The sequence below is a fragment of the Blennius ocellaris genome (genome assembly GCF_963422515.1).
Source record: "Blennius ocellaris genome assembly, chromosome: 8".
Classification (NCBI taxonomy): domain Eukaryota; kingdom Metazoa; phylum Chordata; class Actinopteri; order Blenniiformes; family Blenniidae; genus Blennius; species Blennius ocellaris.
Window position 1 is genome coordinate 11,811,428 of NC_137657.1, and position 25,036 is coordinate 11,836,463.

Sequence of the window (25,036 nt, forward strand, 5' to 3'; positions counted from 1 at the left end):
CTCCGCCTGGATATTTCCATAAAGAAAACACAAGGTGTGTATTGAGCGCCGTACGCAGGACAGGTGTGGTCAAACATGCCGCGCGGGTTAAGGAGGTGCAAGGAGGAGGACGGTGAGTAAGTTGAGTGAAACAGGATCTGCGTCCCCCCCCCTGTCTCCTCGTCTCCCCCAGACCACATCTTGATTCTCCTCTAAACTCTTTCTCAGGGGGTTGTGTGGCCGAAGTTTATTATTAGTCTCTCTCTCTCTCTCTCTCTCTCTCTCTCTCTCTCTCTCTCTCTCTCTCTCTCTCTCTCTCTCTCTCTCTCTCTCTCTCTCTCTCTCTCTCTCTCTCTCTCTCTCTCTCTCTCTCTCTCTCTCTCTCTCTCTCTCTCTCTCTCTCTCCCCGTAGTCCGGCTCCCGTCTCATTTCTGTGCGTCTCTTTCTGTGCTTGTCTGCTTCAGTCTGTCTCGTTCACTTTGTTTCATTTGTACTTTTAACTTTTCGTCTCTGTTATTGTTTTTTTGTTGTTTCCTGTCGTGGCAAACTCGTCTCTCTTTTTCATTTTTTGCTTTCCGCCAACAACACTGCAAGCAATTTTTTTTATTTTTTTTTTAGTCCGTCCCCAAGTTTATTTTTTATTTTTATTCCAGCGTTCTTACTCCAGCGTCCGTCGGCTCACGCGGCCTTTTTCACTCCACAGCTCCTCGTGTCGCGTCAGTGTTTGTGCCTCCCTCCTTCACCTCAGTGCAACATCACTTCATCCACTTCTCTCCCAACTCGAGCTCGAACCTCCACCCCCCCTTGAGCGAATCTGTGCGATGGGAAAGACGGAGCTGTACTCATTGTATAAGGGCTTTCTGGACTGTATTTGCCTCTGCTTGTCTGTGAGTACCTGGATTCGCTCTGCACGCCTCTCGCCGCTTTCCTCCACTTTCCACGCTTTGTTTTCCCCCAACTTTTCCGAGACGCGCACTTCAAGCAGGCCGTGTTTATATGGGTCGGTCTCGCTTTTGTGTCTATTTTGTGACCCCGTGTCTCCTCGCTAACTCACACGCCCGGCTTCTGATATTAATTACAGTCTCAGTATGCAGATGGAAATAGAGTGTCAGCTCTTCCAAAGGGCCCACAAGTCATTTGGTTTGTCTTATTAACTTCCCTTAGAACAACTTCAGGTCAACAAATTTAACCTTTACTGCATGGGTTCGTGGCTGCAAGCCTGGTGCGTCCGTCTGGTGACCTTTGCCCTTTCTGCATTGAGGTCAACTGTGTCTGCAGGTTTGCAGGAACACAGTTTTAAAGAGGTGAAACTTCTGGATATTTTAGTGCTACTTAGCAACTTATTTCACCATTAAATACAAAAGAATACTTGAATCTTATACATTCATATACAAGTAATTTGTTGCATTTATTTGTTTAAAACATTTAAAAATATATATATACATATTCATGTGTCTTGGGTGACCTGAAAGTTATCTGATAAATACAACGTATTATTAATATGCTGTGATTGACTTTGCAGCGGCGCAGGGAAGAGGCTCCAGGCTACATCGAGAGGGACACCGAGAATGGTCACCTGATCTACAAAAACGGCGACGTCCTCCAAGAGAGATGTAGATGTCCGAGCGGCTGTGAGATTGAGGAGCCTCCGTGAAGCGGCCCTCGTCTAACTTGATCTCAATGTGTCTTACAGACGAGATCGTCGACACATTAGGCGAGGGGACGTTTGGAAAAGTGGTGCAGTGTTTGGACCACGGCAGGTAATCGTTTGAACCTCGAGCCGAACCGCCGAGCAGAATGAGCGGAGGGCCGTTTTCAATCGCACTATTTTAACACACAGGGGAGGAGGTCAGATCGCACTGAAGATCATTAAGAACCTGGAGAAATACAGAGACGCAGCCAAATTGGAAGTCGGCGTGCTGGAAATGATCCGCGAGAAAGATCCACACAGGCTACAGTGAGTAGAGTTTGGAGAGTTTGATCCATGTGGGGCTGCTTCTCGTTGCATGTTCGGATGTGAGGACTGGCGACGAAGAGGCAGGTACAGACTGAGACCAAGAAACCAACACCAATAGGCCTTGAAACAAGAGAATGAATGGATTAATAGGAGAAACAAATGGACCAAGGCAACATGAGAAATGACTGAGAGGTGGAAAAAGGCGTTGCTTCATCTTCGACTATTCATTCTTTGTTCAGACATGAACAAAGTGTGATCAAAACAAACGTCTCTGATTTGAGAATCGCCTCCATCTCCTTTAAAGCCCCACTGAGCAGAGCTACACGGTTCCCAGTGCTCCTGCCACGTGGAAGTCACTTTTCGTCTTTCAAATGTTTCAATCGCTTTCTGCAAGTGGAAACAATCCCCCATGAGCTGGACCCTCATCTCTGGGAAGAGTTGAAAAGTAGAAGTCCAACAGCGATGGGACCAACATGCATCTATATTCAAGACCCTGTGAGTGGACTTGTTGTCATGATGGACACTTGAGATGTGATTTCTCTGAACACCATCAGGGAATTTTTTTATAATTTTTTTTGTGCCAGTGTTTCATGTGGAATAGCTCAGGTAGGAGCGCTAGGGGCAGAGCATCACTGCACATGGGGAACAACTCTGAAGGAGATGGCAGAAAAAACATTATTTTTTTCATTTCTTTGTACAGTTGCAGTCCCAGAATCAACCACAAGGAAACGACTAGTTTCAAACATTACCATACTGGACGTGGCTAAACTGCACAAAAAAGACAGAACATGACGAGACATGAGGGAACAGACTGTGGGGAAAAAAACCCAACCTGTGACAGTTTAATGAGTTTCACGTCTTATTTCTCTCTCCACGTCAGCAACTGTGTGCAGATGCTCGACTGGTTTAACCACTACGGCCACGTGTGCATCTCCTTCCAGCTGCTCTCCCTCAGCACCTTCGACTTCCTGAAGTCAAACAACTTCCTGCCTTATCCAATAAAGCAGATACGACACATGGCCCAGCAGATCTGCCACGCCGTCAGCTGTGAGTCCAATGTGCATCACAGTCACTTTCTTTTTGCCTGCCGTACCCGTGGATCCACGTCAGTGACGTCTGTAAGCAGCTTATCCGCCGTCGCCTCGCCGGTGGAGCTGCAGACACGTTATTCATAAGGCGACTGAAAATTCAGTAACAAACAAAAAGTTCAAATTCTACACTGGTTGATTGACATTAACTTCAATCTGAATAGGAATTCTCATTGTTAAGTTAAGATGTTTTGAAGTTGCTCATCGTCCTCATAACAAAGTGTCACTCAAAACTGTTGTTTACTTTCAGACGTCTGCGTCGACCAGAGACATTTCATTGTCCTGTTATTTTGATATCTCGGTACATCTTTAGGGAAGATGAACTAATTACATTTTGGACTTTATGAAGCTTATTATGCTGAAGTAACCGAATGATTCAGACGCAAATTACAACACAATTTTGTGCAAATATTGAGAAAAAGTTAATCCATTATGTTCCTTATTAACAAGACTGTCAATTGCCTGCAGCTGTCCTATTTATAGTTGTTCTTTAAAACTTATTTTACAGTTTTACTTTGTCTTCATTAAATTTACACTCTATTTAGTGACAAAACATTTCTCATAAATATCAGCTAAATAAGACATGTCCTTTCTCCGTCTTTCTCAACTGTTTTCTGTCTGGTTGTTTGTATTTGATGGAGCAAAGTGATACCTTGAAAAAGTACTTCAATTAGCTTATTTACAGTTTATGAGCCGCAAAACGCTCAGTCTTTAATCATTTGTTACGCTATGTTACGTTTGATTGTAAACCTTTATTTACTTCACTGTGATCTGCAACCATTCAGCCGTGCAAACAGCTTTTAAATCAAACGTGGTGGATGACAGCTGTAATGTAACACCATGGTTTTCTGAAGCGACAGAAGAGGCACACCGTCAACTATTTCCAGCACAAACACAACCGTCACCAAACGTGCTCTTCGAGGATCTCCCGCTGTCTAATAAACATGTCATCACACACTTCATCAAGGCCGCCGTTTCCCCCCCCGGAGTGTTTAATTGCCCTCCCATAAATCCAGCGCGATGTCCTGCTACAGCTCGCTGGAGGAGTTTGACCGGATGACGGCGTCGGCTCCTGATGAATCTCACTTCACCATCCCCCCCCCCCCCCCCCAATCCATCTCCTCTGCAGTTCTCCATGACAACAAGCTGACTCACACCGATCTGAAGCCCGAGAACATCCTCTTCGTCAACTCGGACTTCTCCATCGTATACAACGCCGAGAAGGTCAGCGACAGCCGCACGCACTCAAACCTGCAGGGTGGAAGCAGATCGGGGCGTTAAATAAGCAGGGATTACTTGGTCGTTGCCTGTTTGCATGCAAATTTGTCTCGGCAGAAGTGCGAGCCTCCCACATGTGCTCTGTTTCCCATCCAGGGAAACCGCGAGCTGCGTTTGTTGACCTCGATGGGACGATGAGTCTCATCCTCGGAAAGGAAACTCGAAATATCATTTCTATTCATGAAAAAAGTCCTTTTTTTATTATTTCAACTCGAGCCTTATGGATGAGTGCAGTCGTAAACAACCGAGATGATGCCAGAAACAAGATTGCCTGGCAGAGAAATAAACATATATTTGCAAGCTTAATATATCAGTCTGAACTGCTGGCTTGTTTCGAGGGTCTTATGTTTCCTCTCCTCTCACTTGTCACTGCAATAATGCTTCTCTATTCCTCAGCCTATTGATCTTTCTATTGATTACATGGTCATTACATAGCTGTGTGACGTTTCCATGTCTCCTGTGTAGAAGTGTAACGAGAGGAGAATAAAAGACACCACGGTGCGGCTTGTTGATTTCGGCAGTGCAACTTTCGACCACGAGCATCATTCTGCCGTCATCTCCACGCGTCATTACCGAGCCCCGGAGGTCATTCTGGGTAAGAGACGTTGATTTAGAGTTGTCACCCTGAGTCGTGGGGCCTGATTCAGCCGGTTGAAGTGGCTCCTCCCGTCCCCCTGCAGAGTTGGGCTGGAGTCAACCGTGTGACGTGTGGAGCGTCGGCTGCATCCTGTTTGAATACTACAAAGGCTTCACGCTCTTCCAGGTCACATTCACAGCATATCAGAAGGCCACACGATCTTGATATTGTTGTTCGTCACTGGTTCCTCTGTGCGCCCGCAGACTCATGACAATACAGAGCATCTCGCCATGATGGAGAGAATTCAGGGACCATTTCCTCTGAGGATGATCCAGAGGAGCAGGTATCGCTCTCGTACGCATTTCTTTCCGACACGAACCGCCGCTTTTCGCCTTAACGCCGTCTGATCTGAACTCCTCAGGAAGCAGAGGTATTTCCACCGTGGCCGTCTGGATTGGAACGAACACTCCAAAGCCGGACGCCACGCGAAATCCAAGTGCAAACCTTTCAGGGTGAGCTGAGACAGGTGCCACCATTTTAGAGTGTAGCGACTGTGTCTGCTCCTTTAGGATAACATAATTCCTCTTGGTTTCTCCAGAAGTATTTGCTGTCACACGGGATGGAGCACCACCAGCTCTTTCATCTCTTGGAGAGGATGCTGGAGTACGAGCCCTCTAATCGCATCTCCCTGGGCTCTGCTCTGTCGCATCCCTTCTTTTTACCCGTCTATTACCCGGGAAGGATTCAGATCCGGAGGAACAGCTGCGACATGAGCCGATGACATTGAGTAAACACTTCACCTCGTGTGGACCATACCAGTGTTTTTACATCTTTAGCTTTATTGCAAACCCCCCCCCCCAAAAAAAAAAAAACCCTAGACAAAAAGACATGTGTACTTTATACTGCAGGCAGATGAGACTTGATATGAATGAGAATCACAAGTGGAGCTTTAAAAGTCTTGAGAACTTGAATGTATTTGAAAGCCTTAGAAAGGAAAACACAGCGAGATGGAGGAGTGTGTGAAAGTGGAGAGGAAGGAGAAACAGGCTGGTTGTATTAAACCAGCACTGAGAGGAGGCCCTGACAGTCGCAGAGGAAGAAGAACAGACAATTTATTCAGGCAGAAGCACTTTGTACCTGCTTTAAAAGGTATCGGCCCAATTCAATAGACCTTGTGTATTCCTCCACCTTGTCGTTGTTTCGGTAAGCTTTATCTTCGGAAATCTCCATCACATGACAGCGTCGCTCTTGACACACCAAAACAACTGGACAGGTGAAATAGTAACACTTTAAGAAATGTATGCACTTTATTTACATTGTTATATAATTGTTCAGTTAAATTAAGGCTCCAAACTACTTGATTGTGTTTTTGTTTCTGATCAGATTCTGGACCTCAAACAGAAGCTGTGAGGCAATTGTAGTCTTAATCAAATCGCCAGGTTCTTCCCTCTATTCACTGCTTCTGTCATACTTACAATGGCCACTAGAGGTCAGCACAAAGCTTTACTCAGTACAGGAGGTGCACTTTGATCTTTCGAATCAAAATCTATGAGACATGCAGGAGTTTATGAAAACTGTTCAGTTGGCAGTACAATATTCTAAAATGCATGTTGATTTGAAAAACTAGTCACGGAATGGTTTTCGCCGTTTGTCAGGTTTTTTTCTTGGGTACCATGCCAACAATATCAAGTGGTGGATCTTAAATGTCTTAAAATGTGACATGTTTTTACAGTTACATGTAAATTGACCTATAATGTCTAAACTGTGTCGAAGAATAAAGAAATAGTCAATCTTTATTATAGTAGCGCCATATTTGCTGTCGGAGCCAAGCATTTCTTTCTCTGCTTCTGGAAAGTGAAGCAGCAGGATATGAGAGAAATATGAGAAGTCTGGTGTGCAAAACAATCAGTACGGTTCTTTACAGACAGACAACCAAAGGCCGGAAGATAACAGTCTGTTCATGATTCAAATTTGCCGACGACAACAAACACTGATTGATCTCTGAAATTTCAAGGATTTTATTTCCCAAGCAAACTGAAGTGGAAAGCATAATATCAACATCAACACAAGTGAAAGACTCTTTCAGAGGATCTTTTTACTTGTCTGTATTATTTTTTTTTTTTTGTAAAAATACTTCATATGGAAAGAAATCTTTGATTTGTTAATGAATTCATCTCACCAGTTCTCTTGATTTGATTAAGGTCTCAAAAGCTAGTGGACGGTCCCGTCTGGCACATCTAGCACACACACACACACACACACACACACACACACACACACACACACACACACACACACACACACACACACACACACACACACACACACACGCACGCGTAAGTAAATGCCATTGACTTGCAGAACTCCTCTGGCATCTTGATTGAGTGCAGCTCAGGAGAGAGGACGGTCACAAGGCTGAGCGAGACTCTGCTGCCAATTTTCCTCTTCAGCCTTGGCACAGCTGTGTGTCTGTGTGTGTGTGTGTGTGTGTGTGTGTGTGTGTGCGTGTGTGTGTGTGTGTTATAGCATCATATTGCATCATGTCTCATTATTCTCACCCTATCACATCACTTCTTACGTCATATTGTTCACCATTACTTTGTACCATACTGTATTCAGTGATATCAGCGTTTCAGATGTAATTGATACACTTTGCAGTGTTTCTGCGCCCGATCCCGGGAAGTCACTCCTCTGCATGTTTTATGTGTCCAGGTTCCAGCGCGCCTGATTAAAATGAATGAGTCCTCATTAGACTGTGCAGATGCCTGATAATGATCAGGTGTCAGACCAGGGAGACATCAAACATGCAGGGTAGTGGCTTGCCAGGACTACAATTAGCACACAACCGGGCTGAGCAAGAAAATGTTTGCTTTTGTGAAATTTGTTCTTGATTTTACTTTTAACTTTATCTTTAAAAAAAAAAGAGGGACAATGTCATCAAAAAATAGTCTTGGATGTCATCGTCCACAGCAACAACAAAGTGGAAAGTAATAACGTCTTCATGTGGTTGACACTTTCACCTCAGTGCAAGAAGATCCCTGGTCTGAGTCCAGGCTGGAGTCCAGGCCGTGTGGCGCAGGTTTTCCATGTTATCCCAGTGCATGCATGAGTTTTTCTTTGGGCAATGGATGGATGGATTGTCAGGCACTGTAAAAAGAAACACTTCATCACACAGCTACATTTACATGATTTTACATAAAGTGGAATAAACATTAAGTATAATGTGAATGAAGGATATTCAGAATGTTGCAGATTTATTCACGACAGGAACTGTCTCTTAATCCGCTGGAATATATCTCAACATAGTCTGTACAGCTGTGTCAGTCCGTAATTGCTGGGTACTCGTTGGATGAATGTTTGTCCTTGTTGAATTCAGCAATTATGAGAAACTGTTGAAACACATCTCGATAAAATATTCAAAGATTTGCTGGTCGCACAGCATAAAGGCAAATTCCTTGGTGGCCACTTTAGTTTTGTTTAAAGTTGTAATTTCACTTTTTTTTTTTTTATTATTTAGGTTACATTCGTAATTGGTGGTGCATTTAATATTTTTTATATTGAATTAATATGTATGTAGCACTACGGTCACTGTCATGTATAGAAAGTCAAATCATCCCATTGGAAAAATCAGTTTTTTCCTTTTGTAGAAGCAGATCAAATGAAAATGTTACATAAATTGATAATACACACACACACACACACACATATATATATATATATATCTATGTGAGAAGCCCTTTTGTGCCATATATTAATGTGTGTATTCCTCAAACACGAGCCACGTGTGTGATCACATGTTCTTGTGTGTGATGGTGATTCACTTTAACCCTTTAAAGTGACTTCGCCTTTTGTTTGGGAAATCCTTGCAGGGCCATGACCTCAACGCCATCTCTGACCACTGCTGCTGCTGGTCAGCAGGATTGCATATGTATGTGTGTGTGTGTGTGTGTGTGTGTGTGTGTGAGTGAGAGTGACAGTCACGTGTTGGATGCTGATCCACCTGAGAATCCTTTAAGAGGCTCTCTCTGGTGGGCTCTAGTTCTCACACACACACACACACACACACACACACACACACACACACACACACACACACACACACACACACACACACACACACACACACACACACACACACACACACACACACACACACACACACACACACACACACACACACACGGAATGCACAAAACAGGGAGACAGAAAAGGTTCACTGCTGCATATTTGGATTGATGAAGACCATTTCTGCAGAATTGTCGTACTTGAAGTTGTGTCTGCTTTGTAATAAATATCTGAAAAAGCACCTGTTTTATACAAACCAAACCCAAGCAAATTTGCCCTCATTTAACTCCATGTAATGGTTTGTGTTGCCCCTCTTTTCACAGTGTTAGTTGCCAGTGAAGTGACTCCATATCTGAGCTCAGCAGGGCGTGGCCTCCCCTCGCTGATCCTGTTAAAGTATTAAAGCTTCGTCACCTGTCAGAAATCGAAATGACCGGGGAAGCAGGAGGGTGAACAATGAAATGGGATGTGAATGTGCACTGTCATTGCCAACTAGGGCATGAGAGTAGGCCATAGAGCAGAAAAAACACAGTGGAGAGGCAATAAAAGACACTCAAACAGAATAATGGATGAAAAAAAAAGAAATGAAGGAAAAGTGGTTATTGTCAGAACAGGAGTCTGCAAATAGAAACCTCATTAAGTTATAATGTACTATTGTGGAGGTTTAGTTATGTATTAATTGTGTTTGTTGTTCAGTTATTGTCAGCAAGTCAAATTTATCCAGAGTAATGAACAATAAAGTAATGAAATATTACAATTTAGGTTCAGCTATTGATAATCCAATTAGTTAATAAATGGCTGAAGTGACATTTTATTTGGTTATAACAATCCCAGATTTATGTCAATTCAGCTTCATTCAAAGTGGAGTTTGCATGTTTTTTCCACAGGTTTTCTTCAGATCATCTGTTATCCTCATACGGTTTAAGTGAAGTTTGTATTTGTACAATTAAGACATGGATGAAAATAGCAGACCCTGCTATTGCTATTGCAACCCCGTAAAAGGCTAGCAGCACCCAAAACAAATGATATATATAAACCACTGATCTGAGGCCATTTCTTTAGTTCAGACCTCACTCTGTCACATCCTCTCTGCAGCTCTGTGATCCAGCTTTCTTGTCTCTCCAATGATTCAGACTCTGCAGTCTCAGGCCAGACTCTGCCCGCCCAGGTGCCTCGTTCTTTCATTTCCTCTCTCCACGCCGCTGCTCATCTTTTCATCTCTGAATATTCAGTGAACCAAATACTGATCCTGGTATTCATATTTGGAGTTACGGTATATCGGCGGCTGCAACAGCCACCTTCACCCTGCCGTTGAAATGCTATAAACCCAGCACAGAAAATGCAACCGTGGATTAGCGTCAATGACTTTCTCCATTTAGGAACAAGTCAGATGATGCTGATGTCTCTTGCCTGCATGTGTCACTCGACATGACATCAGCTCACGCCTCTAAATCTTCATCAAAAACACGTGAGTCATCGGGTGCATTTCCTGCCAGGGCTAATGAGATTCCCCTCATTAAGTCCTTTAAGAGGTAATCTGTATGGGCGAGTTGGGGGGTGGTGAGCTTGTGGAGCAGGAGAGTGACAGAGTGAAGCTGAACCTGAACAGGTAACAGTCATTTTCTCCTGCGGGACCTGGGAGGTTCAGGCACAGCATTCTGTGGAGGTTCTTCAACTTGTTTCCCCATCTCGGTTCCTCCAGCCTGAAATCTCTCGGGGATTGCGTGGTGGAGGTGGAGACCATCTGCCCCTGGAGATTTATCTGGATTTTATTCTGTGAGCCTTCAGCCGATTGCGGCCACCTGCAGGGGTAAGAAAAGTGACGGCAGTGGGGGAGGATCGTGCTAAAAGTAATGGATTTCACAGTGGATAACTGCTGATACATTTGTCATTTTTTGTCCTTGTGTAGTTTCCATGTTTGGATTCCAGTAATCTCACTTTCTTCCTTCCTTCATGAAGGTTTCATGTGTGTGTGTGTATGCAACCTCCTTAAGCAGGTGTCTGAGCCCCGTCTGACTGCTGTCCTTGTCCTTGAAAGGTCTCAAGCTGGGTTATCGCTGTGAGACGTGACGGTTTGTGCAGCCCAACATGAGCGAAGGAGAAAACCCCTGCAAGTTCACCCAACATCTGTCGAGAAAGTAGTGCTGCGGACGTTCCCTGTTGTTCCGAGAGCTGCGGTCCGTCATGGAGTCTGTGGTGGGGGTGAAGAAGTCCCTGGGGAGGCCCATCAGGAAGCTGGCCGGCTGCGTGTCGGGGGCCAGTGAGCGGAAGCTGTGCGCCAGGCACAGGCACAAGAGGGGCCGGGGCGGGGGAGGCCGAGGGGGGCGCGGCAGGCCGGGCAGGAGCCCTCCTCTCTGCACGGCTCAGCCCAAAGACCCTGCAGCCATTCGCTCGTATCAGGCCGACCTGGAGAAGGAGAGGCAAGTGGGCAACATGGGACATGTGGAGACGGGAGAGTTAATACTGCCAGGCCAGAATCGTCCCTTTTACATCTGTAAAAACACATTATGCAGGGAAAAAGGCTCTGAGTATAATTTTGTTTTGAAATCAAGCATTAAAAAAACAACTTTCCAAGTGCTTGAAATGTGCATTTAGAAAAAGACTCATATTAAGCTTTATACTTCATTTTATGACCACATAAGGTTTTATACTTATTCAAGATTTACGCACTTGACTTTCATCAACATACATAATTGTTCCTTATCAGATGTATATGAAATCCTCCAGCAGTGATGTAGCTGGTAGCCGAGGCAAGGGCAGATTCAGAGGGGGGCATCAAGAGTTTAACTTTGAAGGAGGTACAACATCTGCTTCCTCACTTATGAATTATATGAAACACTAGAACTGTAGTTTAAAAAAAAAAAAAGAATCTTGTCTATTGTTAACATAAATACACTTGATATGGTAATTTCACAGTTGAATCGTGTGATGTTTATAGAGTCTCTGCTCAAATAAAGTGAGTTATTTCACCTGCGTGGCAGCAGAGACGAGGCTCTCCAGCTGAACTCAGCAGCGTCTCAGGTGTGTTTGTGTTTGTGTTTACAGGAAGCTGCGGGAAGCAGTGAACGCTCAGAAGAATGCAGAGAGAGCAGCCATGAGGTCTCACTTCAGGAGAAAATATCAGCTGTCTGAGGTGTGTGTCTGCCAAGAGAGCAGCAGACGAGGAGAGAGTCATAGTCTCTCTCCAGTTTGCGTCAGTCGCCAGGGGCGTCGCCTCACAGGGAGAAAACCCAGAGTGAGGTTATCAACTCAATGTACAGAAGTGGATCCGACAGCGATGTCGAGATGAAAGCAGTTTAGTTGTTTAGTTTAACAGCTTAGTGTCGACAACACTTGAGTTAACAGAGAGAGAAAAATCAGACAAGCCCATGCAAATGTGATTGTTTTGATCACCTGGAACAGCTGGAAGTCACACACAGCGAGGCTGGAACTACCTTCAGCAGTTCAAATGACTTTTGAGCAAAATCAGCTTCACAAAAATGTGCATATCGATGTTCATATCACCGGAATAATCCGACTGATGAAATGATGCACCTACAGCTTTATAACCTTTGAGTTTTGACGGCTTCCTGATTTAGTTCTCGCTCTCAGAAGCGGGATGTTCCCCAGCCTTCATGAACAAAACATGACTGGCTGGAACAAGGACTTGTCTTGAACTGCAGAAATAGTCATGAATCTGAATCACAGCCAACTTTCTTATTTTATTTCGCTTATCAAACTTCCCTTAACATTATGTGAATGAAGTTTCTTTGAAGGACATTTGCAAATAATTCTGCTCTTACTAAAGACGCAGACTTAATTTCTGATGTATTTCTATTACCACAGATACAAGTATAGATTACTTTTTATTTTTTTAACTAAAGTAGTATTTATTTGCCACACCGTAACACTTTCTTCCTCCTCCTTCATGATTAAGAGCTCCAAGGACACGAACCACCTGAGGTCGGTCGGAGGCAGAGTGTCGCTCCCCCGCGAGCTGTCGAAAATCATTCACCCTGAAACCAAATCCAGGGACGACGGCTTCAACCTGCTGAGCGCCTTTCAAGGCCTCAGCTTCAGCACGGCGCTGTTCGCAGGCAGGAAGCCCAGCAGGACGTGCACTCCCGCGCCAACAAGTGGGGAGTCTTGTAAAGTCATGTGATCGATACGCAATCACACAGACGATTACGACGCCGCAGCAGGGAGAACGTGGATGATTGCTGCTTCGACGCGACTCCGCGAAACCGCGCGACTCTAAATGTAGATACTATTGATCTCGTTCATCTGCTAAACAAGTTCAGAACAAACATATTTCACTGAGTAAAAGTTCCTGCTTTTATTGCTGCTTTTATATCAATGTTTGGCTTCCTTTGCAACCTTGTTTCAAGGCAAATTTATCGGCTCCTTAAAAACCGTCCCTCTACCACATGACCTCAGGGCACAATGTCGGGGCGTCGGCTTTCAAACACTGCGAGGAAACGACCCGTCAAATTTTGAAACTCTTCATTTGGTTTTGCTTTGTGTGCTCAGCGCAGCTTCGTTCTTCTGACTCCACCTCTCAGAAATCCAAATATTGTTTGTGTAACACATAATCATGTGAATAACAGAAAGAGAGAAGAATTACGGAATACTAACGGTGTATGATTAAATGAATCACCAATAAGCTTTTGGCATTTCCGAGAAGAAGTTTCATATCAGTGTTTGCAGGTATGACTGCAGCATCATCATGGTATGATACTGAATATAATTTTACTTAGTGTTCAGCATAATAGGCAAATGACACTGTGACAGAGTTAGAAGATTCAAGCTCCAAAACTACTGAATTAGATTTAAGAAAAATGGTTTTGATTAATATATGAATAGATACTTAACTAAGAATCAAACTGGTGTTTTTCACTTAGATTTCATTTTACAATGTTTTAATCATTAACTGCAATAGGATGTTATGTTTTAGGGATTTCGTCGTGAAACGAGATGATCAGGATGTTTTATGTAGGTGTCACTAATACACTGTATCATTCGATAGAGCTGTTTTAACTAGTTCACAGACACAGCTCTCTAGTTAATATGGATCCCACTGGGTGATCTATTCACAAGTAAGGAACCTCAGGGCCACATGTTGACGCTTCAACATGCGTTCACACAAGTAATGAAATAATTGAGAAATGTGCTGATTTTGCATGATTAGATGAGAAATATGTCACTTTGAGTCATTTTGCATCACGCCTACTGTACTAAAGCCAAATGTATCTGTGACGTGTATAAGCCAAAACTTTACGCTGCTAGTTTCTCGTGATGGCTGGTTTGTTTGCACTGAGCTTATTTCAGAGTGCAAACAGAGCGCTGCCAAGTCGAAGGTTGTTTTTTTTTTTTTAATTGCACATAGAAAGGAAATCAAAAACTCACCAAAGAACCTTGTAACCATCGAATAGATGATTTGTCTTTTTATGTATTGTTAGTTAGACGTTATTGAACCTTGTAATAAAGTCTTTTTTTGTTGTTGTTTTTTGGCCAGTTGGACTCTTTTTTTTTTTTTTTTCACTCTATATGTGAGAATATATTTATTTGTTCCTGCCCGTCTGGCTGTGTTGTGTTTCTCTTGAACCCTGATGCTCGGATCCATTAATCATCACCTCCTATCGGTTCGCCGGGGGCGATAAAACACATTCAAGGATGCGTGTGAGGTTGACGTTGAAGGAGGGGAAAATAAGCTGTCCTGCAGACTGGAGGTGTCACAAGAGCCGGCGTGGACCATGAAGAGCATGTCCACACGAGTGACTGCGTGTGCGAAAGCACCGCGTGCCCCTCGGCCAGGAGACGCGCTTCTGGGCGCCGCGCCTCGAGAGCATCTTTGCATGACTGCGGCTGGAACTGTGCTGGGGGGCGATTTGGAAAGGGGGAAAGGTGGAGTGAAGGAGGGCAGAAGAGGAGTGGGCGGCCAGGTGAGGAGGTTTGAGGAGATCCCCCACACGGGAAGAAGTGGCTGGCTCAACCTGGTGAAGTTCTGGAGGGAAGATCGCTTCAGACACCTTCACAAACACATGGAGAGGACCTTCAACGCCCTCGGGCCCATCTACAGGTAAAAACGCGTTAAGAAACGTTCTCCCTCTGGTTTGTGAAGCGGCCCTGTTAGGGTTGTGTTCACACCGTCTTCTGTTTCGCGTGTCTGCTTAAGGGAGAACTTGGGCACCATGAGCAGCGTGAACATCATTCTACCGTCTGACATCAGCGAGGTGTTCCAGTCGGAGGGCCTCCATCCCAGACGGATGACCCTGGAGCCCTGGGCCACGCACCGGGAGACACGCAACCACAGCAAGGGAGTCTTCCTCAAGTCGGTTTAAACTCCTTCTTTCTTTTATTGTCAGCTGAAGCTTCATGGGATGAGTTGAAGTAAATGTATGGAATCACTTTATTTACATTTGCTCCCAGAATACAAAACAAGTAGTATTTTCAACTGGTAAGTTTTTTTTCTCATCAAAAAACATTCAGATATGTATGTGAACCTTGAAAATAATGTCTTAATTCAACTTTCTTTTTTTTTTTTTTTCTTTTTTTAAAGAAAAAGAACTGGCAGTTCTAAAAAAAAAGTGTTCATAGTATAAAAGTAAAGAAAGTCATTCTTAATGGTTTCACCCTGGCCTCTTCTTTTTCATTGAGTAATGTCCTCTGTTTTCAATGTTGTCTTGAAATTTGTGGCTACGGGATCGTTCTTATACGAGTATCAAAGTGAATTCTCCTAAGTATCAGATTATTCTTGTGCTTTTCAGCATACATTACAGACACAGCATTTATTTTTCCTCATCCAGATGTCACTGCAGCCTGAATGAGCCTCAGCCAGCAGCAGCTGCTCATGAAAAGCACCAGTTTAGCCTATTAGCCATTTTTTTGTTCTCACAGTCTCTCTGCTTTGAACTCGGCTTCTGTTCCTCTACTTTTGTTTCCTGCTGCATATTAAAAATTTTTTTTTACAATTTTACCGTGTAGCTTTTTCTTTTAAGCCACATTTTACTATCCGTGAGATAATATCATTACGTTTTTTTTTGTTGTTTCTATAGCTGCTATAGCTGCTAGTTTATTTTAAGGATCAAGCAATATTGCATGCATTGCTTCCCAGAATGCATCCTCCTTGCAGGAGCACCTGCACCTGAAAAGATTTTACCTTAATAATGACAGATTTTATCAGACAGAATGAAAAGATAATGAGGTATGAATATTTTTTGTAAGGTTTCCAACGCTGCACCACAGAAAACACAAATTTTGGTCTGGGCTCAAGCACCAACAATGAACCACTTTGACTTAAAGATGTGCTTTGCAAAGCGGCACGTGTGCAACAATAATGCATTCCATCTTTGTCCCTATACACTCACTGCCTCCGCTCCTCGATGACTGAGCTGCGGCGAAACGGTTCGACTTTAATGTCTCACTCTGAAATCGTCTCTCCACAGGAATGGCGAGGCGTGGAGAGCCGACCGTCTGCAGCTCAACAAGGAGGTGATGATGAGCGCCGCCGTGAAGCGCTTTCTCCCCCTCCTTGATGAGGTGGCGAGGGACTTCTGTCGAATGCTGCACGCCAAAGTGGCTCGGGAAGGAAGTCGAGGGATGGGGAAACACAGTCTGACCATGGATCCCAGTCCTGACCTCTTCCGCTTTGCCCTGGAAGGTCAGAGGTCAACATCCTCCGCGATTTGTGTTTAGTTTGGAGACGTAACGACTCCATGATTACCAAGGATTTTTGGGTTGTTTTTTTTCATTCTTGCGATAATGAATTGTTGTAAAGATGGATGTCTCTTGGAAAATTCCCCGTCCTCACTGCTTGTTTAGCAACGGTGGACCTTGAATCCCAGGAAAGGAGGAGGGTATGGATTAGTGTGGCCTCCCTCCTTTTGACAGGCTTCCATTCAGCCTCGCTATCAGCTTTTTCGAGTCGACTCCCAAATGCTGACGTAAACTGTGACGGCTCCTGACGTCAGAGCAATTATACAACCCGCGTCGTCTCTGTTGAAAACCTCCGACCAAAAAACATCCTCCGACTGCACGCGTCTCCCTGCTGCTGCTCGCTCGACTCGAGTTTTAAAATATTCCCACCCTGTATGAGAACTAATCCCCAATCTCACCCGAGGCATATCTGTCCTAACATATCCCAGACGTAGGAGGTCAAGGAGAACATGCACCTTTAAAAATAGCAGCGCCAACAGAGATGATCAAAGCGCCGGGATTCTTTCGGCAGGTCGGCTCTTTTCAGGAGCCTATCTGCAACGTGCCACATTCACAAGTGTGAATGCCCGTGTGACTCAGTGGGCCACGCAATCGTTTGCATCTGTGTGTATGTGAGGGGGAGCTGATGACTTTGAGTCATGTTGCTTCTGCTCCTAATGGGCCAGAGCACGCCAAACCCAGTGCTAAGCCGCAGAGAGAATAAGCCGACAAGAAACTCAACTCCAGTGGCTGGTGTGTGGTTAATAACAGACATGTCTGATAGGTGATGGATGAGAGAGAGAGAGAGAGAGAGAGAGAGAGAGAGAGAGAGAGAGAGAGAGAGAGAGAGAGAGAGAGAGGCTTTGATATAAGCCGTCAGAAAACATACTTGTTTCTCGGTGAGAAAAAGGATTGGAGGAAAGTCTGCTCTTGTAGAGAAAAATAAAATGTCTGGGGAAAAAAAGCTATTTTGGTGGATGACTTGTAGAATATTAGTCATCTATAGGACCAAGTAATCCTTTAAAACCTGTCAACCTAATAACAATTGTAGTTATTGAGTATAATAATAATAATAATAATAATAATAATAATAATAATAATAATAATAATAATAATAATAATAATAATAATAATAATAATAATAATAATCTAAGTAGAATAATAATTATAATCTAAGTAGAATAATAAGTCAATAAGTTGATGACAAAAATTGATAAAGAAGGCAATAGCAATAACAGAAATATATCAAGATTGTTGTTCATAATTCATCACACAGAACAGATATGAGCACTGGGGTCGTCCGCAGAGAAAACCGAAATGGTGCTTTTGTCTGTGGTCAACTCTCCTGCTAATATCTGTTTTGTGTGCTGGATGGTGAATTTTTTTTTTGTATTTTCTTCATTACTGAATATGATGTTGTGAACGGAGAGCTATAGTGGTGATATGGCTGGAAGTGAACCTGATAACATGAGTGCTGGAGCTGATTCAGAGCAGGAACATTTCCCTCATCCACAGAATATTATTTATGAATTGCCCAAGTGAAATCTTCAAATGTTTGACATATTCTAAAAAGACATTCTATGAATGTAACACGTTGTGCCACACTCCCTTTGCAGCCAGCTGCCATGTGATCTACGGGGAGCGTATTGGCCTCTTCTCCTCCTCGCCTTCCGTGGAGTCTCAGAAGTTCATCTGGGCTGTGGAGAGAATGCTTGCCACCACCCAGCCTCTCCTCTACTTACCCCCTCGCCTGCTGCTCCGCATCGGTGCTCCCCTGTGGACGCAACACGCCACTGCATGGGATCTCATCTTCAGTCATGGTGCAAGAGAAGCCCCACAAGTGTTGATTGCCAGTCCTGTCTCGCTGTCTTCAATCGCTTTGAGTTCTGACCCGCTCACCCGAACCTTTGCTCCTTCCAGCGGAGGCGAGGATACAGAAGGGGTACCAACGCCTGTCGTCATCCCAAGGTCGAGGGCCTGAGGCCGGGGCAGCTGGGGGCCAGTACACCGGGGTGCTGGGGCAACTCATGGAGAAAGGGAAACTTTCTCTGGAACTCATAAAAGCCAATGTCACCGAGCTGATGGCTGGAGGGGTGGACACGGTGTGTGTGTGTGTGTGTGTGTGTGTGTGTGTGTGTGTGTGTGTGTGTGTGTGTGTGTGTGTGTGTGTGTGTGTGTGTGTGTGTGTGTGTGTGTGTGTGTGTGTGTGTGTGTGTGTGTGGCTCTGAGTGAGGTGTCATCCTCTGTGCAGACCGCTGTGCCGCTGCAGTTCGCCCTGTTCGAGTTGGGACGAAACCCAGACGTGCAGGAGATGGTGAGGCAGCAGGTGAGGGCATCCTGGGCTCAGGCGGATGGAGACCCTCATAAAGCCCTGCAGGGGGCGCCACTACTGAAAGGAACAATCAAAGAGATTCTCAGGTAAAAAAAAAAAAAAAAACAACAACCCCAAAACATTTAAAATCTCTTATGAATCTGCTTTGCTGTACATTATTCTGGACACTTTGACTAAATTTGTCATTTCTCTACTCACAAATCATGACAGCGGGAACATATACGTAGAAAGAAAGGGCAACTTTTTTCCTACTATGATGGACTATGATTTTATATATAAAAAAAAAAAACATCTTCTTTTAACGTTATCATAACTTGGCTTCAAAATTTAAAGAAAGGAAAAACATCATGCAGGAGAATGGGACACTGAGATTAACCAACTTCAACCATGAAAACTGGAGCTCTAAAGGGATTTTCATCCTCTTGCTTGAACTCAGCATTTTGGGTCATTTAAAATTGCTGCTGTGAATGTAATTGAAGCTGAGGCAATTAGAAGCTCAAGAAGTCTGTATTGGGTGAACTTTGGGATGGAATTTATTTTGTGTCAAACTACTTTTTTCAACCTTTCTGTTCGTGATTAATACAGTTTATTTGTATTCCAGTATCGCATCAAAAAGAACACAAGATTAAAATGCAGGGTATAGATGTTGTAGCTGTGCAAATACAGACACAAATTGCTTGAACACATGTGACCTTGGGTGGGTGTGGCAGCAGCTCTTCCTCAGCAGACTATTATTCAAACCATTAAACAAAAAACCCCCCCAAAAAACAACCTCACAAACCAGATGACACACAACGGTTGAATCGAGGATGACGCAATATTTAGTATGCTCTTTTTACAATGTTTTATTCTCGCTATCTCGGGTTGCATCTATTTTATTCACATCAGTGACTTTATTTTAACCTTTAGCAAAAACATCGTGTGTGACCTGAAAGCAGTCACACCCAGAGGTGGTGGAGAAAAGACGACTCGTTCTTTGAGATCAATAGAGCGTGAAGACGAGGCCGTACTCTGAGCCCCAGAAGAACCGTCTCCTCCAGCAGCTGGAATGAGAACTGATGACCAGTAATACTGTGTGAGAGTCTGATGTTGTTTTGGGGTGTGTCAGGTTGTACCCGGTGGGAATAACCGTACAACGTTATCCCGTCAAGGATATCGTTCTCCAGAATTACCACATACCTGCCGGGGTGAGTCTTCATACTCCGACTTGATTTTCTCCTTGATGTGTGCTCATCTGCTTCCTCAGAGGAGCATTTCATTCCCTCGTGTGCTGTGGTCTGCTCTCTCTCAGACGATGGTCCAGGCCTGTCTCTACCCGATGGGACGGAGTGCCAAGGTGTTCGAGGATCCTCTTCGCTTTAACCCGGCCCGGTGGGGCAGCAGCAGAGAGGAGGGGCAAGGAGGAGGAGGAGGAGGGTTTCGCTCTCTGGCCTTCGGGTTTGGGGCGCGGCAGTGCGTAGGGAGGAGGATTGCTGAGAATGAGATGCAGCTTCTGCTCATGCATGTGAGTGGAAACAATAGATAAAAGAAGGAAATGAGAGTGACGGTGAGAGACGGATTAGAGAGGAGAGAACGTGATGCAAAATGGGGACAGAGCATGAAAATGTGTGGAAAGACAGACGGGAGATTGAAGAGGTAGTGTCTGTTTAGCAGTAGACCTTATTATCTTATTACCTTGCTACCTTATGAGGGGAAAAAAACCCAAATCAAAGTCCAGAATTCAGCCCAAAATTTCAATGTAGTTCAAACTGTGTGAGATGGGAACGATCCTCCCACACTCTGTGATAATCAAATGTTCAATAGAGGAGTCAAAAATATAAAAGATGTTTTTTTTTTGTTTTTTTTTACAAAAGTATTCTAGTCAAGTGACTCAACCTATGAGACGCAGAGTAAAAAACACATTTAATTTAAACTTGCAATAAAGTTGAAATTCAAAACATCACGGTCGGTACATTGAGTTTTATTAAATGTATTTATCTCTGACAGATTTCAATATGAACGAGGTTCCTCTAAATATGTGCTGTGCTCTACCCTCCCTCTGTCATGACCCCCCCCCCCCCCCCCCCCCCCCAACGCGCCCCACCTCCACCTGCCGTTTTCCCACCTCCTCCTGTTTAGATCCTGCTGAGCTTCCAACTCGGCGTGTCATCCTCAAAGGACCTGGAAACCACCGTTACCCTCATCCTCCAGCCCGAGACTCCACCGAGCATCACGTTCAGCAAGCTCTGACACACACACACACACACACACACACACACACACACACACACACACACACACACACACACACACACACACACACACACACACACACACACACACACACACACACACACACACGCACAGCCACACACAATTTCTCACAATATTTTGTCATGAAATCCAAACAAGTCGACATTTCACAACGTTTCTCATTGACTCAGCCAAATTCCACATGTTTCAGTAGAATTAGAATTTGAACGGCTCACTGGTGTAAAATGATTAGTTGGCTATCAATAAAAATGTCAAACTATTTACAACTAGTCCAATTGTTTATTGATTAATTTGCTTGTCACAACAAACCAGACATTTCATTTTGAAATATCCATGAACGGGAAAATGTGTGATGATCCATTTACAATCATGAAGCTTGTGTTTGTTGTTTTTCATGGATGTAACACAAATTCGACCAGTTCTGTTGTGTTTTTTTGGTTTATCATTTTGATGGCCCTGGTCTCTTAAACAGCTTGGTTGTGAGGCATAAATAGTGTTTCAGCTGAACTACCCTCCTGCTCCCTTTCACCACCATGTGCAGCAGGAGATCATTCTCTTTCTGCCTCTCGGCCTCCACCCTGGAAGTCTCGACACCCCCTGAAATCAGGAACTTGGACTTTCATTGGTTTTAAATCCAGACTAAAGACCTCTCTGTTTATAATCCACAAACACATTTAATCTCTGTTCAGTTTATGATATTCATACGAAAATGAACCAGTGTGAATGTGAGAGAACTGTAAACACAAATGACGACAGTGTCATTTCTGACTGAACTCTTGAAACATTACTAAGTTGCTTTGTCACTTCATATGAGTTGTATACTGTAATAGTATGAAGAAAAGAATAATCTTCTTACTTGGCTATATTCTGTGTGAAATTGTAAAAGGAATTTTTTTTCTTTTTTTTTCATGGGCTATAACTGAACCTGGACTCGGTGCACTTAGAAGGATATTGGTTCAAAACTGCGTTGAGCCTTTCTTTGTTAGGTTTGCATTTGTTCCCCATGAAGTGGTGAAGTGGTGACACTAATTTGCTCTCAGTATGAGATTCTGTCCGGGGTGAACCCAGCCAGCTGAAATGAGCTCCAGAGTCCAGTGATCCTGAACTGAATAAAGAGGAATAGATGAGGATTGGTGGATATTAAACCCCAGTAGTGTGTATTTCTTTATAGGAGATGACATCATTGTAAGTGGTTTATTTACTTCCATCTATGCATGTTATAAAATGCTAAAGGGATCTTGGGGTCAATTTCTAGCAATGAGTGGAGGTGGAGTACCAAGGGGGAACATGTACATTTTGAAGAGAAAGGCCCCAAAGCCAGGACTTAAAGCTTGTAAACGCAACATTTGCACTTCTGTCCGTTAGATGGCGCTCAACCTCACAGCCCGACATTTACATTGGTCTGGATCAGCCCTTCCTTCCTCCCCCACTCCTCAGTCTTGACCTGCTTCATTCATCCTACAGGTTGGTAACTTCCTTCTTAAAGAACTGAGCTTTACAACCCCCAATCACTTTTATAAGCGCCTGATAGTTTTTTTTCTTCTTCTTCTTGCACGATCATCAGTATTTAACTTTATAGCCCGCGATGCGTAAACATTTATCCGAGGCCCTGCTGTATTGTGTGTTTTGTGTGTTTTCCTGGCGCCTGTTCGGTTTATGGCCACAGTGTAAAGACTGGTTTGAAATTGATGTTGGTCAAACTGCTCTCACACTTGGCTGTAGAGGTGAGGAGTGACTAGTTGATTATCTGTGTTTGTGTTGTATCTGTGACGGACAGGTGACCTGGCCAATGTCCTGCCTTTTGCCCTAAAGCACAACGTCTTCAGCCCCTGAGACCCGACCGAGGTTAAAATAATTTGTCCAAGACGAATGCATTATTAAGAAAATGCACATCTTTCCAACTGCTTGTTTCAGTCAGTCAGTCAGTCAGTCAGTCAGTCAGATATGGGTGTCGTTGTATTTTAACGCAGTTTATATGAGAAAAGTCAACAGACAGGGAGCGAAACCTGCAGAATAATTATGTGAAACAGTTTCATTTCTGCAGCAGGAATAGAGTTTATTGTTGTTGAGTTTTCCCCCCCACTCCTTGCTTTATAATGCTCCCAATGTAAATGGAATATATATATGTTGTGCACTTTTGTATCCGTGCGTAAAAGTGACCTTTGCGCATTCTCGTCGGGTAATGCGCGTCCCTGATAACATAACAGGCGCGTGCGTGTCGTGACGGGCAGGGGAAGATTTCCTGCAGTCAGCTTTGAGTGCAAAGGTCTGTTTGTCCTCTGATTAACGATTGACGTTCTCTGTCGGCGTGGGTTCGTGCGTGACTGCGCACGGAAACGGGTGAGCCGGAGCGCAGATCCTCTCAGCTGCAAAGAGACCTCCAGTGAAACTTTAACTGTCACTGGGTGGAGGACACATCGTCTCCATGTGTCGCCTGGGTTACCAAGGTCCCCACAGTTCTATCACCTCAGTCTAACTATTGTTAATGAGATGAACACGTGTGAGGACAGAACTCTGCAACCATCACACCAATAAAACGTTGGAATAAAGAAGCTCACCTCTGCGAAAGCAGCGCCTGTAAAATCACACGTGTCGTTTGGTTTTCCTGAATGAAAGATGTTTGCAACACTGCCACAATCATTGATTTTGAAGCCTCAGATGATTAAATACGTCAAAGGTCATTCAGAGCAGGTGATGTAACTTTCACTGTAAAGGTACAACGTTTTATAGGAGCTGTTTTATTGTCACCTTCCACAAATTCATGATTGCAGTTGTATCAAAACCTCATCAAGCAATTCAAAACCTACTATCATTCAGTTTGGAGTTTGATGCTAGTAAGAGTTTGAGGTCAGGGTCACGGTTATATAACAAGCAGAGGAAACAAAAATGTCACTTTGCTCTCCTTCAACTTTCAGTGCCACTGTTACACTTCTTTTTTTCAGTTGTTTCTATCTTTGGCCTCATTATGGCGCAATGTTGCATCAACATGAACCAAATCAGCATAATCATCCGACTGTTGCCTGCTTTGGTCCGAGTCCATGTCAGTGGGAGGAGAGACGATGGGGCAGAAGGGGGGTCAGAGGCTAAAGATGTGGGGGGAAAAAAAAGAGGCCGAACATGAATCATGCAGATGACAAAACTACAGAACTACAGACCGGTGCATGACCTCAGCTGGGGAACGATTCTTCAGCAATTGCAACAAAATTCAAGACGGTCTCGAATAAACCAGGTTTGGTGAAGGAGCGTAGAAAATTTACTCAAAATGGGTGAGTGAAGCGAGGATTTTCTTTTGTGTTGTTAATGCAGAGCTGTTTCCCTCATGCCACATGCATCCAATCAGTGATTTACATACATTAATAGTTCATTTGAACAGCGAGGACAGTGCAGTTTTTTTTTTGTGCAGGTTTAGTTCCCAGGTTATTTTTATACCATTGATAGAGCCATTTAAAATCATTCCACCTCTGAATATTATCCGATTGTCTGGCTCTGTGGTTTGTCAGCTGCTTCTCAACTTACTCACCTTTTTTTTTTTGTTCAGCACTTGAAAAACAATACCAGGTGCTATATATAATTCAACCTAAAAATATGATAAAAAAAAAAAAATACAGATGAGTCATAGCTGGAGATAATTAAAAATTTTTTTTATCATGGGTTCACCGATCGATTACACACACTCACACACACTCGCACTCGCTGACCCGTGACCTGAGAATTTGACATTTGTGGTTTTTTTGGTGGCCACACCCAGGAGCCCGTCCACTGGTCTTATCAGCCTGAAAGGCTGCACACTCACCGATGCCGTGCAACTTTGCAGTCTTTGACCCAATGTCAGC

At 43.8% G+C, this 25,036-nt stretch overlaps 2 protein-coding genes across 3 annotated transcripts; both read left to right on the top strand.

Moving 5' to 3' along the window:
- The first annotated feature begins 399 nt into the window (after positions 1-399).
- Positions 400-6,662, top strand: clk2b (CDC-like kinase 2b). Of its 2 annotated transcripts, none has more exons than XM_080501401.1 (11): positions 400-866; positions 1,502-1,592; positions 1,673-1,739; positions 1,820-1,936; positions 2,817-2,983; positions 4,154-4,248; positions 4,768-4,897; positions 4,983-5,065; positions 5,143-5,222; positions 5,301-5,391; positions 5,478-6,662. In XM_080501401.1, the coding sequence occupies exons 1-11, from the start codon at positions 801-803 to the stop codon at positions 5,658-5,660; spliced, it is 1,170 nt and encodes a 389-aa protein (XP_080357527.1). In that variant the 5' UTR covers positions 400-800; the 3' UTR covers positions 5,661-6,662. The 2 variants fall into 2 exon arrangements, with proteins under 2 accessions (XP_080357527.1, XP_080357528.1); XM_080501402.1 differs by having other exon boundaries at positions 5,481-6,662.
- Positions 6,663-11,128: 4,466 nt separating this feature from the next.
- On the top strand, positions 11,129-23,036 carry cyp11c1 (cytochrome P450, family 11, subfamily C, polypeptide 1; the record flags this gene model as incomplete). Its single annotated transcript, XM_080500473.1, is given in 14 exon segments — positions 11,129-11,368; positions 11,994-12,077; positions 12,861-13,059; positions 14,738-15,002; positions 15,099-15,254; positions 16,369-16,583; positions 18,235-18,438; positions 18,539-18,720; positions 18,870-19,036; positions 20,059-20,137; positions 20,242-20,454; positions 21,069-21,170; positions 21,173-21,185; positions 22,981-23,036. Coding segments are annotated over 14 exon segments (2,175 nt in total).
- Positions 23,037-25,036: the final 2,000 nt, after the last annotated feature.

Excerpts from the sequence above, each read along its gene's own strand:
- clk2b (XM_080501401.1), top strand. The coding sequence starts at position 801 with ATGGGAAAGACGGAGCTGTACTCATTGTATAAGGGCTTTCTGGACTGT. Across the intron at positions 2,984-4,153 it reads GATCTGCCACGCCGTCAGCT|TTCTCCATGACAACAAGCTG; the intron begins GTGAGTCCAATG and ends TCTCCTCTGCAG. Across the intron at positions 5,066-5,142 it reads AAGGCTTCACGCTCTTCCAG|ACTCATGACAATACAGAGCA; the intron begins GTCACATTCACA and ends GTGCGCCCGCAG.